The sequence below is a fragment of the Agelaius phoeniceus genome, chromosome 6 (genome assembly GCF_051311805.1).
Source record: "Agelaius phoeniceus isolate bAgePho1 chromosome 6, bAgePho1.hap1, whole genome shotgun sequence".
Lineage (NCBI taxonomy): Eukaryota > Metazoa > Chordata > Aves > Passeriformes > Icteridae > Agelaius > Agelaius phoeniceus.
Genome location: NC_135270.1, coordinates 60,563,885 through 60,576,216, shown reverse-complemented (window position 1 = coordinate 60,576,216; position 12,332 = coordinate 60,563,885). Strand labels below are relative to the sequence as shown.

The 12,332-nt window shown below is 41.2% G+C and overlaps 1 protein-coding gene across 2 annotated transcripts in view; it reads left to right on the top strand.

The window, feature by feature from the left end:
• Nucleotides 1–12,332, top strand: part of PELI2 (pellino E3 ubiquitin protein ligase family member 2) — a 72,502-nt gene that overhangs the window by 44,959 nt on the left and 15,211 nt on the right. For both annotated transcript variants that reach the window (XM_054634605.2, XM_054634606.2), the window contains one exon: nt 11,230–11,331. In XM_054634605.2, coding sequence (XP_054490580.1) covers nt 11,230–11,331 — 102 coding nt within the window. The remainder of the gene's footprint in view (nt 1–11,229; nt 11,332–12,332) is intronic.

Below are 12,332 nucleotides of genomic sequence, written 5' to 3'. Positions count from 1 at the left end.
CATTGTGTCATTATTTAAGACTGTTACTCAGTGTTTGTTTCATTCAATATAAAGCCCCAAATCCCACCTGCCACTGGGAAAATTGTATTTTTCATAGAAATAGTGACATATCCCATAATTTTGCTCCTGCAACATTAGATTTGTGCTCTACCTCTTTATTTTTAAAATAAAAAAAAATTAAAAGTATATTTTTAAATATTATAATCTTTGTCTGTGTGTGTGTTCAGATAATTTGGGTCTGGGAAAAAAGTGTTAATATGGGATGGAGTTGTGCTTCCCTTCTGCCTGAGCCAGGCTGTTTTGGAGAGGGGCAAAGCAGGTCATATCAGTGGTGAAATCATGTTGTGTGAAGTGCAGAGCTTCTGATGAGCTGTTCTCTTATCTGACATTACATATGAATAGAAAGCAAGTTGCCTGTAAAGCTTGCTTTAAATTTTAATAAACTGTAGAAAAGATAAGTGGTAATTTCCTGATGTGGATGCATCTAGTAGAGCCTGCTAAACCCAAATTCCAGGATCATAAATTTTAAAATGAATCTTTGTGGCTTGAATTTTTAAGCTGGCATGATAGATTTAAATTTTAGGGAAATAAATTTCCCTTCCTCTCCTCTGTCTGTATCAATCTTCCTGAAAAACGACAGAAGATTCAAATTTGAGAACACAATGAAAATAACAGGAAGGGAGAGCAATAGAGGCCACTAATCCTCTAATTACTTTCTCTGAACACTGGGAATTGGGCTGCAGAATATCCTTCAGTACAATCTAGAGTAAGCTAAATTTATTCCATTCCAAAGCTGTAAAGGGAAGGGTTTTGCTACCAACTCAGAATAGTAATGGGCTGTGGTGGTCTTTATCTGATGGGAGAGAAGCAGATGTGGCTGCTCTGGGAAGGCCTCTCTGCAGATTGGAATTTTCCTGCCTCTTAATTGCCCTGTGCTCACCCTTTCACACTCTGGGGTTTGAAATGGAGCTAAACAATCCCATGATTTTATAAACCATGGGGCAGAGCCCTCTGCTCTGGGCATGGGGGCTGAGGATGGGGCACATTTACAGCAGAATTCACAGAATGACCAGGTAGGAAGTGACCTTAAAGATCATGGACCCTGGCCCCCAGTGCCACATCCAGTCTGTTTTAAACACACCCAGGGATGGGGACTCCACCACCTCCCTGGGCAGAGCATTCCAGAACTTTATCACCATTTCTGTAAAAAACTTCTTAATATCCAACCTGTATTAGGAAGTGACAGTGGTGGATTCTCCTATAAATTCCTTTTGGCTGCACACTGCTGTCAAAGCTGTTTAGTGGCAGACATGACCTGTATTTTGGCTCAAGTGCTGTCAGCCAGTTCTTTTGTGCTTGCTTTGCTCAATAGTGTGCTGTTGGTATTGATATTTTCCCCAATCCCTCACTCCACACTGAAGCTCAGTAAACACACAAAGATGCTGAAGTTAAATGTGTGGCTTTCAGCTGAACCTCCCTCTGCTGGTGTCGCTTGTGTTTTGTGAACCTGGCTGGTATCTTGGATAAATTCTGGAGTAACACTCAGGGACAAAACCTTCTGGGATAAATGAATCCTAAATTTGGTTGTAAGCACTTTGTTGTAGCTCTGGTGACTGAGAATGGGGTTTGCTTTCTCACAGTGTTTCTCAGTTTGCAGAGTGGGGAGGCAGTGCTCGTCCCACATCCCCCAGAGCCCTGACACGTCCTGGCTGCAGAGATGGTCTTTTTTTTTAATCCCTTGTATAATTTAGAAAGGTTTGGGAATCAGGACCAGCCTTTTTTTGCACAGATTCAGAGACAGCACCAGAGGGGTTTACAGTCACTTATGTTTTGGAATGAGCCTGGCAGCTGCACATGTGGAGAGGAAAGCTCCTTGCTTCCCACTTGTTAGCAACTTGATTTTTCAACTCCCATGCAGCACATAAATCAGGATTTAATTCTGACTGCTGTTTTATGTATTATCTTGTTGACTTAAATCACTTAAATAGCTCAGTTAAACACAGTTCAGAGTGTGTGTGTTTTTAAATACACTAAGTTGTGTGTAAGGAATGTGAGTAAGCTCTGAACTTTGCCCAGGAAGATGCTTGGTAATGTGTATAAATGAGAACTGGAAAGGTTACAAATACTGTGTTTGCTGTGCTCTTGTAGGGCTAAAGAAGCCCAAAATAATTTTTTTTCCACATGCAAGATGTGGGCTGTTAACTTGTTAGTGAACTGAGAGGTCAGATCATCCCTTTTATCCCTGTAGGAGCCAGATCCTACAGATTTACCTGGTTTGTGCCTTCTGCCCCCAGAAATCCCTTGCAATAAGGAAGCTCTGCTTGAAAAGTGGGCTTAACACACTTCTGCCCAGAGCTACTGTCAAGTTTGCCTAACTTGGTTCAAGCACCAGTTGAACTATTTTACATGATATTTTTTTATTATTGAAAGTCTCCATGGAGGAAATTGCCACAGAGTCCAATTTGCAATGACTTGTTGCAGTTCCTGCAGCAATCCCAGACCAGTAAAAAATAATCTGATTGCTTTTGGGTTTGTTCTGTCTTGCCAGTATTCCATAGTGTGATTTCTAGAAAGCAGCTTCTGTCCCTGATAGGCTCTATAAAATCTTAGCTGCTTTCTAGAAGCACTGAATGGCTTTTTGGCAAGAAGAATTTGCCTTTTTTTCCCTCCCATCCTCTTGAGAGAGTTTTGTGCAGCTGCTTAACAGGTCTGTTAAGGTAACTGTCTGGAGAGTCTTTGGCTGTCTTAATGTAGAACTGAGTCATGTCAGATGCAGTTTATGGATTCTGGGAGCTGTGGAATGATCTGCAGCTTCTCCTGGTGTTATTGTGTGCTCTCCTTGGCAGGCAGGCACAGCTTGGTGCTCAGGGGTGCTTTGATTCACAGAAGCATTCACTGCTGATGAGCTGAGTGTACAAATCTTTCAGGCTGTGGATTGATAGAAGCCCTTGAGGGGACTTTATCACTATATTTTTTCTTTTTTTTTTTCTTTTTTTTTTTTTTTTTTTTGTCTGGCTTTTAGTTAAGGATTCTAATTTGTGGCTATTCTGTGTGCTTGGCATACCCAAATACATGAGTGCAGCCAGGCATCTGCTGCTTTTGTTCTGATGTGTATAAATGAATTGTAGACTGTTGGCACCAGAATGTTCAGTTACAAACACTGTTGCATCCTTCTCTAATTACTGATATTTTTGTGGGTGTGTCAAGAGATTTGGGGATGTGATCCAGCTGCAGTGACAAAATCATGTTTATGTGCCTTCATGTTTAAATCTGTAGTCTTCCTGGAGAAATCCTACTCTTAGGAAATTAATACCAGGAGTTTTGGGGTCAGAAGTTTTGCTTTACAAATTCACACATGAGGGAAAGTCTCACTGGTGTCCAAAAATTATTAAATAATTTGAGTGTAATCTGTACTGAGAAGAATATGGAAATCTAATCTGTGATACAGTGAAGGATCCCCATATAGTCTGTAGTGATCAGTTAAGACAATGAAAAGAGAATCCCTGCTGGAATAAATAAGAATTAGTGTGGCTTCTTTTTTTTAAGTATGGAAAAGTTATTATTGACTGGAAATATAAAAAAAAATGCAAAACTGCCAAAAATCTGCATGTGACAGTCTGATACAACACCACTGAAGGTCTCCTATGAAACAGATGAAACTCTGCATAGGACAGTGATAGACAGAAATGTCTCCTGAGGCTCCAAAGCAGCTGAAATTGCCCTCAACACAGGGTTCCCAGCAGGCAGCTCTAGAGCAGCTGTGCTAGGAAGTGGCACAGCAATGTGCAGGCATGAATGTGTCCAGAGGAGCATTCTGGATTTTGGGAAGGATGATTTATGCTTTGGGTAGTTGATGTATCTGACACTGCTGCAGTTTTGTGTGATGCCTCTGAGCTGGCTCTGGCTCTGGTCTGTTTGGGGGAGAAATTCAGCAAACTGACTAAAGGAGGAAAAACACAGATAATTCCAAAGATGGATGAAAGATCACTTGTAATATATCGTTACTGAACATGGCAGAAGAAAATGGAAGGAGAGAAGAAAGATCTTAAGGGCTGGAAAAGTGAAAAAGTGAGATTAGGCAGAAGAAAATGATTCATAGGTTGGTTCTGTAAAGTGTTGGTTCACAACCACCAAAAGTTGGTGATTTACAAAGCAACTCCTGAGCTACTGTGTCATGAAGTTGATGTGTGTTGGTATAAACTGGTGTCTACTTTGAGCTGCTTTTACTGATTTGGGGGAACAACTGAGCTGTAGAGCTGGTCAGGAGTCCTAGGAATGAGGAGGGACTCTGGTCTGGTCAGTGGCTGAAAAAATGATGGTTTGGACCCCTAACTTCAATCTGTGCACTTTCACCAACACCCCCTGTGCATTTTGAAGATGTTTTGAATACTCCTTTTTGTTTGAGGAGTACCCTACTCTACATTCTTCTGAAAAGCAGAGTTTAGCCAAGTGTCTTATCAGCCCCAACTTAGCTTTGCAGTAGCTTATCCAGGAAAAACTAGAAAGTTTCCTATCTAGGAAAAACTAGAAAGTTTCCTATCTAGGAAACTTTTCCCTTTCTGCCTCCTTCCTTGCTGCAGGACCCAACCAGAGAATTAGGGAATGGCATGTTTTTGATGCTGCCTCTCTAGAGAGGGTGCTGTGTGTGGTATTGGCTGCTTGTCTAAAACAACACAGATTCAGCAAATGGACAAAAGGGTTTAACATCTGCCTGTTGAGTTGATAAATGGTGAAGTGCTCCAGTGGCAACACACAACCCCACATGTGCACTTGGAGCAGATGGCTTTGATGTGTGCTCCAGACAAATGTGCTGTCCCTTCTGTCCCCTCCAGCCTCAGCAGGAAAGGGTGCACAGAACAAACTTGGGAATGCTTCAGAAGCCATAAAAATGTGAAGTGTAAATAAAATCACTCTGTGCTGACTTTGTTTCTGTGTAGTCACTGAGCTTTGAGTTTTGGGGGGTGATCTGCATTCAGGAAAGTGAAGTGGGGTAGGTGACCTGCTATTTTCATGCTTCAACTTGTTCATTTTGACAGGGATTGCAGACAGTGCCACACATAGGTTGTTTCAAAGTGACAAAATTTAATTTCTTTGGGGTGGCACATTTCCTTCCCTACATGCAGTTACTGGCTCTTGGTCGTTTTTTTGGCCATTTCCTAATACTCATTTAGTTGTCAAGAGAATATTGACAGCTGAAGTATTAGAGACAGACAAGGTGTTAACATTGATATTTCAAAAATGACTGCATAGATGTTGTTGCAGTTGCAGTGTTTATAAAGAAAGGGAAAATCCTGGAAGAATGGGCTTGTATGGAGCTGTGCAGGAAGCAGATGCAGAGTTAAAAGAGCTGGGCCAGTGGTTCTGGTTGATTCAGATATTTCAGTCTCTCCTACAGGCACATTAAACCCTGAAGTTTTCCATAATAATAATGTGTCCTTTGCAGAAGGCTGTAGGAAAATTACAGTATATATATAATGGCTGTATCAGTAGGCAGAGGTCAGTGTAAATGTATTGAAATGCTGTCTTAGAGAAGCAGCAATTCTGGGCAATTACTGTTAGGTTTGAGACAGAGTAAAATTGCAAACAGTCTTTAGCTCATGATCTATGAATTGGCATTTATCTTAATTTGCTGGGAAACTTCCCAAGTGGTGGACATGCTTTTCTGATGTGGGTAAAATATCAGTGGCTCATGCTCAGGAGCTTTTGTTAGGTTATCTTACGATAACTCAGAGTCTGCTGGCTCTGGCAGCCAGTCTGTCCAAAAATCCAGTGGAAATGGGATGTGTTCTTCACTTTTGAAGGCTTCCTTCCTTGCTGGCTAAAGCTTCCTTTTAAGTTGCAAGATCTTTTGTCTGACATCCCTGAGTGTTTCTTGTGTTCTCTTTTTATAAAAGCAATGGAAGGCTGGCAGCCAAGTCTGAAAGCATTTAACTCATGAAGGCTCTGCTGTCATTAATTTTAAACACGTCACTGTGGTGTCGGTCAGCTCAGCTACCAACAAAGAAAACTAAAGTGTTCTCATAAATCATTTTATTGTCCTAATCCAACCTAATTAACTAAACTAAAAATCCTATTCTGATGAAGCAGCCCTTCCTGTGAGACATCTGCCTCTTTCTTAATGGATTTTAGCTTTTATTTCTGCTGTAGTGCACAAGAGTTGGTGACTGTAATAACATTAAGTCCCTCTTGCCCTCTTTGGGGAGCTCACCTGCCACAAGGGAATTCATTTCAAATTTCCAAATGCAGAGGATTTTTTTTTTTTTTTTCATTCCTTGGGAGCATGGTGTGCAAGCCAGGAGGAAGCAATGAAATCTCTATTTCTAGAAGTGGATTAGACTTGTTTCCCTACAAGCTTTGCAAGTAAAGGCTCTGAGAATTTTGGGATCTGCTTCTGTAGTTCATTGACAGGCTCCTGACACGGAAGGTTTGACTTAACAGTGTTAAGTTGATGTAATCGTGCAGTGAGCTCCTGACCTGTTCTTGAACTCTGGGGCTGGAGGTGGCTCAGGGGAATGAGCAGCACTGTCACAAAGTGTGCAGGGCTTTGCTGTGGCACACCAGGACATGATCCCAGGCAGGGAACATCTGGCTGAGCACAGATAGAAATGCAGTGTAGGAGAAAAAGGTGGAAATTCTGACGAAAGAGCTATTTCTGCTCTTGGGGATAATCTGTTGAAGATTTGTTAAATTCTAGTTTTGTTCCCTCCTTTTTCTGTATCTTGGCTGAAAAAGCAGAGCACTAAGAAACACTGGTTTTAAATATAACCTTTATATATTCTTATTCCCTTTATCTGTGAGGTGCCTTTACATGGGGTGAGGCAATTTGATTTTCTCCCTTCTTGAAATGCTGATAAAACTGATAGCATCCCCTTTCCAGGGGAGTGAGTGCAGAGCACAGAATTCAGATGGACTGAGATATTCCAGGGGCTGCCAGAGTTGCAGTGTTGCTGCTGGGAAAGCAGACTCTGTTTGATCTCTATTTGATCTTGGCTCCTCTGAGACCTGACAGATTTGCAAGTCATAGCCTTTAGCTGCTGCTTTGATTGTGAGGGCAAAGTGCTGGAACGAGGTTTTGTTCTCAAAACGGAGAGAAAGGAGCAAGAATGAAAAAGTGTGTGTAAGGAGGCAGGGGAAAAACCAAGGCCAAGTGGAATTCCAGCCAGCAGGAAGGATATAACTGGAAACTTGAGCTACTAGCAAAGTTGAAAAATGAAAAATAAAAAAAAAGAGGAACATTTGCTTGGGCCATGTTGTTGTGCGGTCATGGGTCCTTTCAGTCTCTGTTAAAATTGGGCAGTTTTGGTCCAAAATCACCAGAACACAAATCTTGAGGTAGTGGGGGGAGCTGTGGGGTTTGCCTGGAGCAATAGGGAGGAATCTTCCTGCTCAGCAGTGAGGCTTGGAGCCTCCATGTGGGAAGCCCCATGGAGTTGGATGGATTGCTGTGCAAACATGAGCCCTGTCTTGGAAAAGTGCTGGGCAAATCTGTCCCTTGATGCCACGTAGAATGTGGCACTCAGGGTTCCCCTCCTGCTTTTGTTTGGCATTTGGACTTCCTAAAATCCCTCAGCCCCACTATGGACATAGTCACTAGCAGTGGAATCATTCTGGAAAAATCTCTTGCTGCTGTTTGTTCCCCCTGTTCCTCCACAGGGTTTTTGTCAGTTCACCTTCACTTTGCTCTCTGTTTTCTCCAAAGGGAGCTACTTGAACTCAGAACCTCGAGCCAGTTAAATGTAGAAAACCAAATGTTGTATGGACAGCTGGATTCACCCAGCCTGTGTTTCCCCAGCATTCCTGCTGGACAAGGGCTGGAATTTTCTGTGTCCAGCCTGGGTTGGCTTGGTAGGCTCAGGCTATGGATGTTAGTGAGGTTTTCCAGCATTTGTATCTGTTGGAAACTAATTCAGGGTGTTTTTTTTTTTTCCTGTTCAATTTATAATTTTCATTAAACTTTTAAGAACCTGAAAAATAGGAACAAACTGCTCGAGTAAAGGAGTCCAAAATGCTGGGAGTGCCTGAAGGAAGATTTCCCTTCCCTCACTACTCAGGTGAAACCACAATCCTGGGATTTATGGTTGGATTTGATGATCTTAAAGGTGTGTTAAAATTAAAATGATTCTACAATTCCACTCATTCAAAAGCTTAGTGGATTCTAAAAAAAAGCTTTGAAAATACCCAGTGTTGCTCTGGTGGATCTTGGCAGCCTTGGAGTGGAGGTGAAGAGGCAGAGGTGTGGAGTTTAGTGCCAAGCTCTTGTTTTTCCTTATCCCGTTTCCTGCCTGGAAGGTGGACATGGTGTTATCCAGCCTGAAACTCTGAATTTATCAGTTCAAACTTGTGAAGCTGCTGTAATTCTTGTAGGAGTCAGGGCTTTTCTCCCACTGCAGTTGCTACACCAGGGCAATTATGTGACAGCATCGAGGGGGTTTGAGGAGGGAAATCCTGCTGACAGGAAAATTCCAATGCTAAAAGCAGTAAAAAGGCAAACTCACTATTTTGGTTGCAAAAAAACCCCCAGATTTGTGCAATCAATCTCCAGACTCTTTTGGGACTTGTAGTAATGTGGTTCAATATTTCCTCAAGCAGTCAAAATCCTTCATGATTTTGCCTCTGTCTGCATTCCACTTGCAGTAGTGTTTTATTAGGAGTCTTAACTTCCACTGTTTTGTGTAGTTCCTAAAATACTGTTACTTGTCTCTTTTTTAAATTTTATTTTTTGACTTGGAAGTGGCCAATTGCTTTGAGACCAGCACTTAAAATATCTGTAAAGTGTCTGAATTGGAGAGTAACTGTTGGTGCTGAGCAAGCTGTGAAAGCACACAAGTTGAAACATTTCTCATAACGTTCTTGCCTTTTTCCAAAAATGATTACACAATTCCAGGAAATTAAATGTAGCATTTCTTCACTGAAAATAACTGGGTATAAATAATGGAAAACAAAGAGGAGGGGGAGTAGATGGGAAAGAAAAGTTGGGAGGGGAAAGGAGCATGCAGAGAAAAGAAGATTATGTCCTAGCCTGGAATTTCAGAGGACACACTGACCCTGGTCAGTATTATTAATATATCTGAGCCTTGAGCTCTGGAGGCGTAGGCCACGACCTGACTCACTAATTCAGGAAGTCCTTTTTGTGTGTTTCCCTCTGTGTTTTTTCCATCAGACCTTAAAACTTTCAGCTTGGGTTCTCAGCAAAGCTTCCAAGTGATGCAGGAGCTTGTCTGGCACAGGGTGAGCTTGGGCCACACGTCCCTGCCTGGGAGTTTTGCCTGGGTGCTGGTGGCCACTGCTCAGTCAGGACTGTCACATTTACACCCTGTCCTCTGCTGGATTCCAGCTGCAGCAGAGATCTGTGGAAATGAGTGAAATCTTGTGTAGGAAAGCTGTTGCTTTCTGATCTTTGAAATGGTGATAGCTGATAATATGAGTATGAACTGATTATTGATATATTAAGCTTAAAACTTAAGGTGTAAGGGTCTCCTGTTGATTTCTTCATTTCATTTCATTCTTTTTTTCTTTATTTCTTTATATCCTGAGAACACCTTTATTTCTTTTATGTCCTAGGAGCACCTGAGACCTGCCCAGGGTTTGAGATCCCTTTCTTAGTTGTCACACAGGCATAGAGGAAAAACTTTAGAGAGCAGAGCTCAGTGTCCTGGCAGGTCCCAGAGTGTAGTGACTTAATCCAAACTGCATTTCGGTGCCATTTGTTCTTGCCACTGTAGTGGTTTTCACAAAACAATATAAATGATCTGGGAAATTCAGAATGTGGTTATTACTGATTACCAAGTGTGTTTACATCACTTTTCAGCTGTTACAATGCCTGGACTTTGTCTTCAAATTTTGTTTAAAAGCTTTCTTGCAGAAAAGAAGTTCTGGGAAAGGTTGTCTTACCTAATCCTAGAATGGTTTGGTGGGAAGGGACCTTAAAGATGACCCAGTTCCACCCCTCTGCCATTGGAAAGGGCATTTTCCACTAGAGCAGGTGCTAGAACTTCCAGCAAGGGGCACATTGTAAAAACATTGTCTAGTTCTGGTTGTAAATGCATGAGGTTTGCAAGAAACAATTCTTCCATTACGTATTTTCAATAATTCTGTGTCAAATACTCTTGCTAACCCTTAGTAGGCTTTTAGTATGCACATAGATGTTTTTAATACCTCCAGCATTCAGAAGGATTTTTAATGATTTGTTCAATAATTGATGGAGCTTTGGCATAATTTAGGCTTTTGTGAGGGATGGCAGGCAGATGAGTAGAATATATTTAGTTGTTTAGTTTAACCATCCCTGTCTGTGAATTCTTAAGGTGAAAAGCAGAACAAAGGAAAGCAGCAAGTGAGAGAACTTCTGGGAGGAAATTATCCCCTTAACTGAAAATTGGAGAAAGCCTTAATTAACTTATTAATTCATTGCTTAAGTGTCTGCAAAGTGTTTTCTGAGCAGTAACAGTCATTACCTTCCAGAATTGTGTGTGGTTATATGGACCTTTATATTTCCATCTATTGCTCTGTTAGCCAGGAGATTCAGTTTCTCAGCTCGTTTCCCTCAGTCTGGGTGAGATAAAGCAGAAAACAGGAGCTGTCCTCCTCTTGTCTTCTTTTAAATACTGAAATCCTTTTTAATCTTTGATGCTAAATCCCATATCTATAGACACCAGTCTACTTTGACAGGTAGTAAGAAGTACCCTTTAATGAGGAAAACCACACTGAAAGTCTGGATTTTGTCACCTGTTATATAAAATTGCTGGGCTCTTCCTGATACAACCAGAAATTTACTTCACCTGAAGTCCTGGCTTTTAACTGGAAATCAGTTCTATTGTTCACTTACTTCAAAAATAAACAAGCCAAAGCTCCCTCAGCTCCAAGTCTTTGCTAGGGTACAAGTTGCTGCAAGGGTTAGGAATTAAATATAATTTCAGAGTAAAAAAGGTGTTTGGAAAAAATACAATATTTTTTACACACAAAATACCATATAAAAATGATATTCTGTATGTAAAAATATATATAAAAATGTAAAAAAAGCATTGGGTGCTTCTGAACTAGAAACAAACAAGTGCAGTTAGGGGTTTTCCATTAAAAACAAACAAAAGAAATCCTATTGTATGTGCTTAGCCAACCTTGTAATAACATGTTACCCTACACTGCTTTTCCTGATCACAGCAAAGGTGTTTATGTAGAAAAATGATTTGATTACAGTATTTTTGTGTGTAATAGACTTTTTTTTTTTATCCACAGGCAATCAGCTCAAAAGGCCACCACAGCATCTCTTACACATTATCCAGAACCCAGACAGTTATAGTGGAATATATTCATGACAGAGATACTGACATGTTTCAGGTAAGGCTCTAAAATACTTGGATTGTTCTTTACAAGCAACATAAGAAACCCCAGTTCTGCCTTATCCTCTGGGTATTCTCTGAGACCTGGGGGATTTCCACAGTCTGACCCAGCTGCATTTATATATATGGGAGCACTTGGAAATTTTGCATTATTGTGCTCTTTGCAAACCCACAGCAGCATCTCTTAATATTCTTACTGAGTTACTCCTTTAATTGTGCTCTGCCTTTTCTCCAAAGACACACAGTACTGTGCTCTGTTTGGGTTCATGAGTGAGCACAGAATTACACCCACCCCCTGCAGATAATCATGTAGCTGGAGTAAAAAGGAAGTGGAAGGAGTAGGACATGGGATGGGGAAGGAGGGAGGCAAAAGGAGCTGGGCAGTAGGGGAGACAAAGCAGTGATAAATTATATTTATCATTTCACTCATTATGCTGAGTTCTGAGGGGTGTGCAGATCCCTCAGGTGGTGTGGGCTGAGTTTCCCTAAGCTCCCATCTATTGTCCAGCACGTGCTCAGTGTCCCCTGCCTGCATTTGTGTTTGCCTGCATCATTTACCAATCCAGTAACCTAAGTGCTATTCTTGTGCCATGGTTATTTTTATGTATTAAAAGAGAGCAGAAATCCTGTGTGTACTTAGACTTCAAATTTGGAGCACCCAAACATGCCAAACAACCCTTTTTATTCTGGACTGTCAGGTCTGTGTTACCTAGAGCATCTCACCAGGAATTGTTATCCCTCCTCATTCAGCCTTTCATATTTAAAAGGGTCAGCAGCTCAGTGCTGTTGACAGAGAGGAAATAACTCTTTGGAGGTGTTGTTGCTTCTCTTGACTTCTGTGTTTTGCTCTATATTAAATTTTCCAGTGTGTCTGAAACTATTAGGTGCAAATAGGAATTGATTAAAACCCAGTCTTATTCATTTGCTGCAGAATGAAGGATTGAACAGCCAGGATGAACTGAAATAGGTTTTTCTGTGTTGACTAGTGAAAGAAAAATG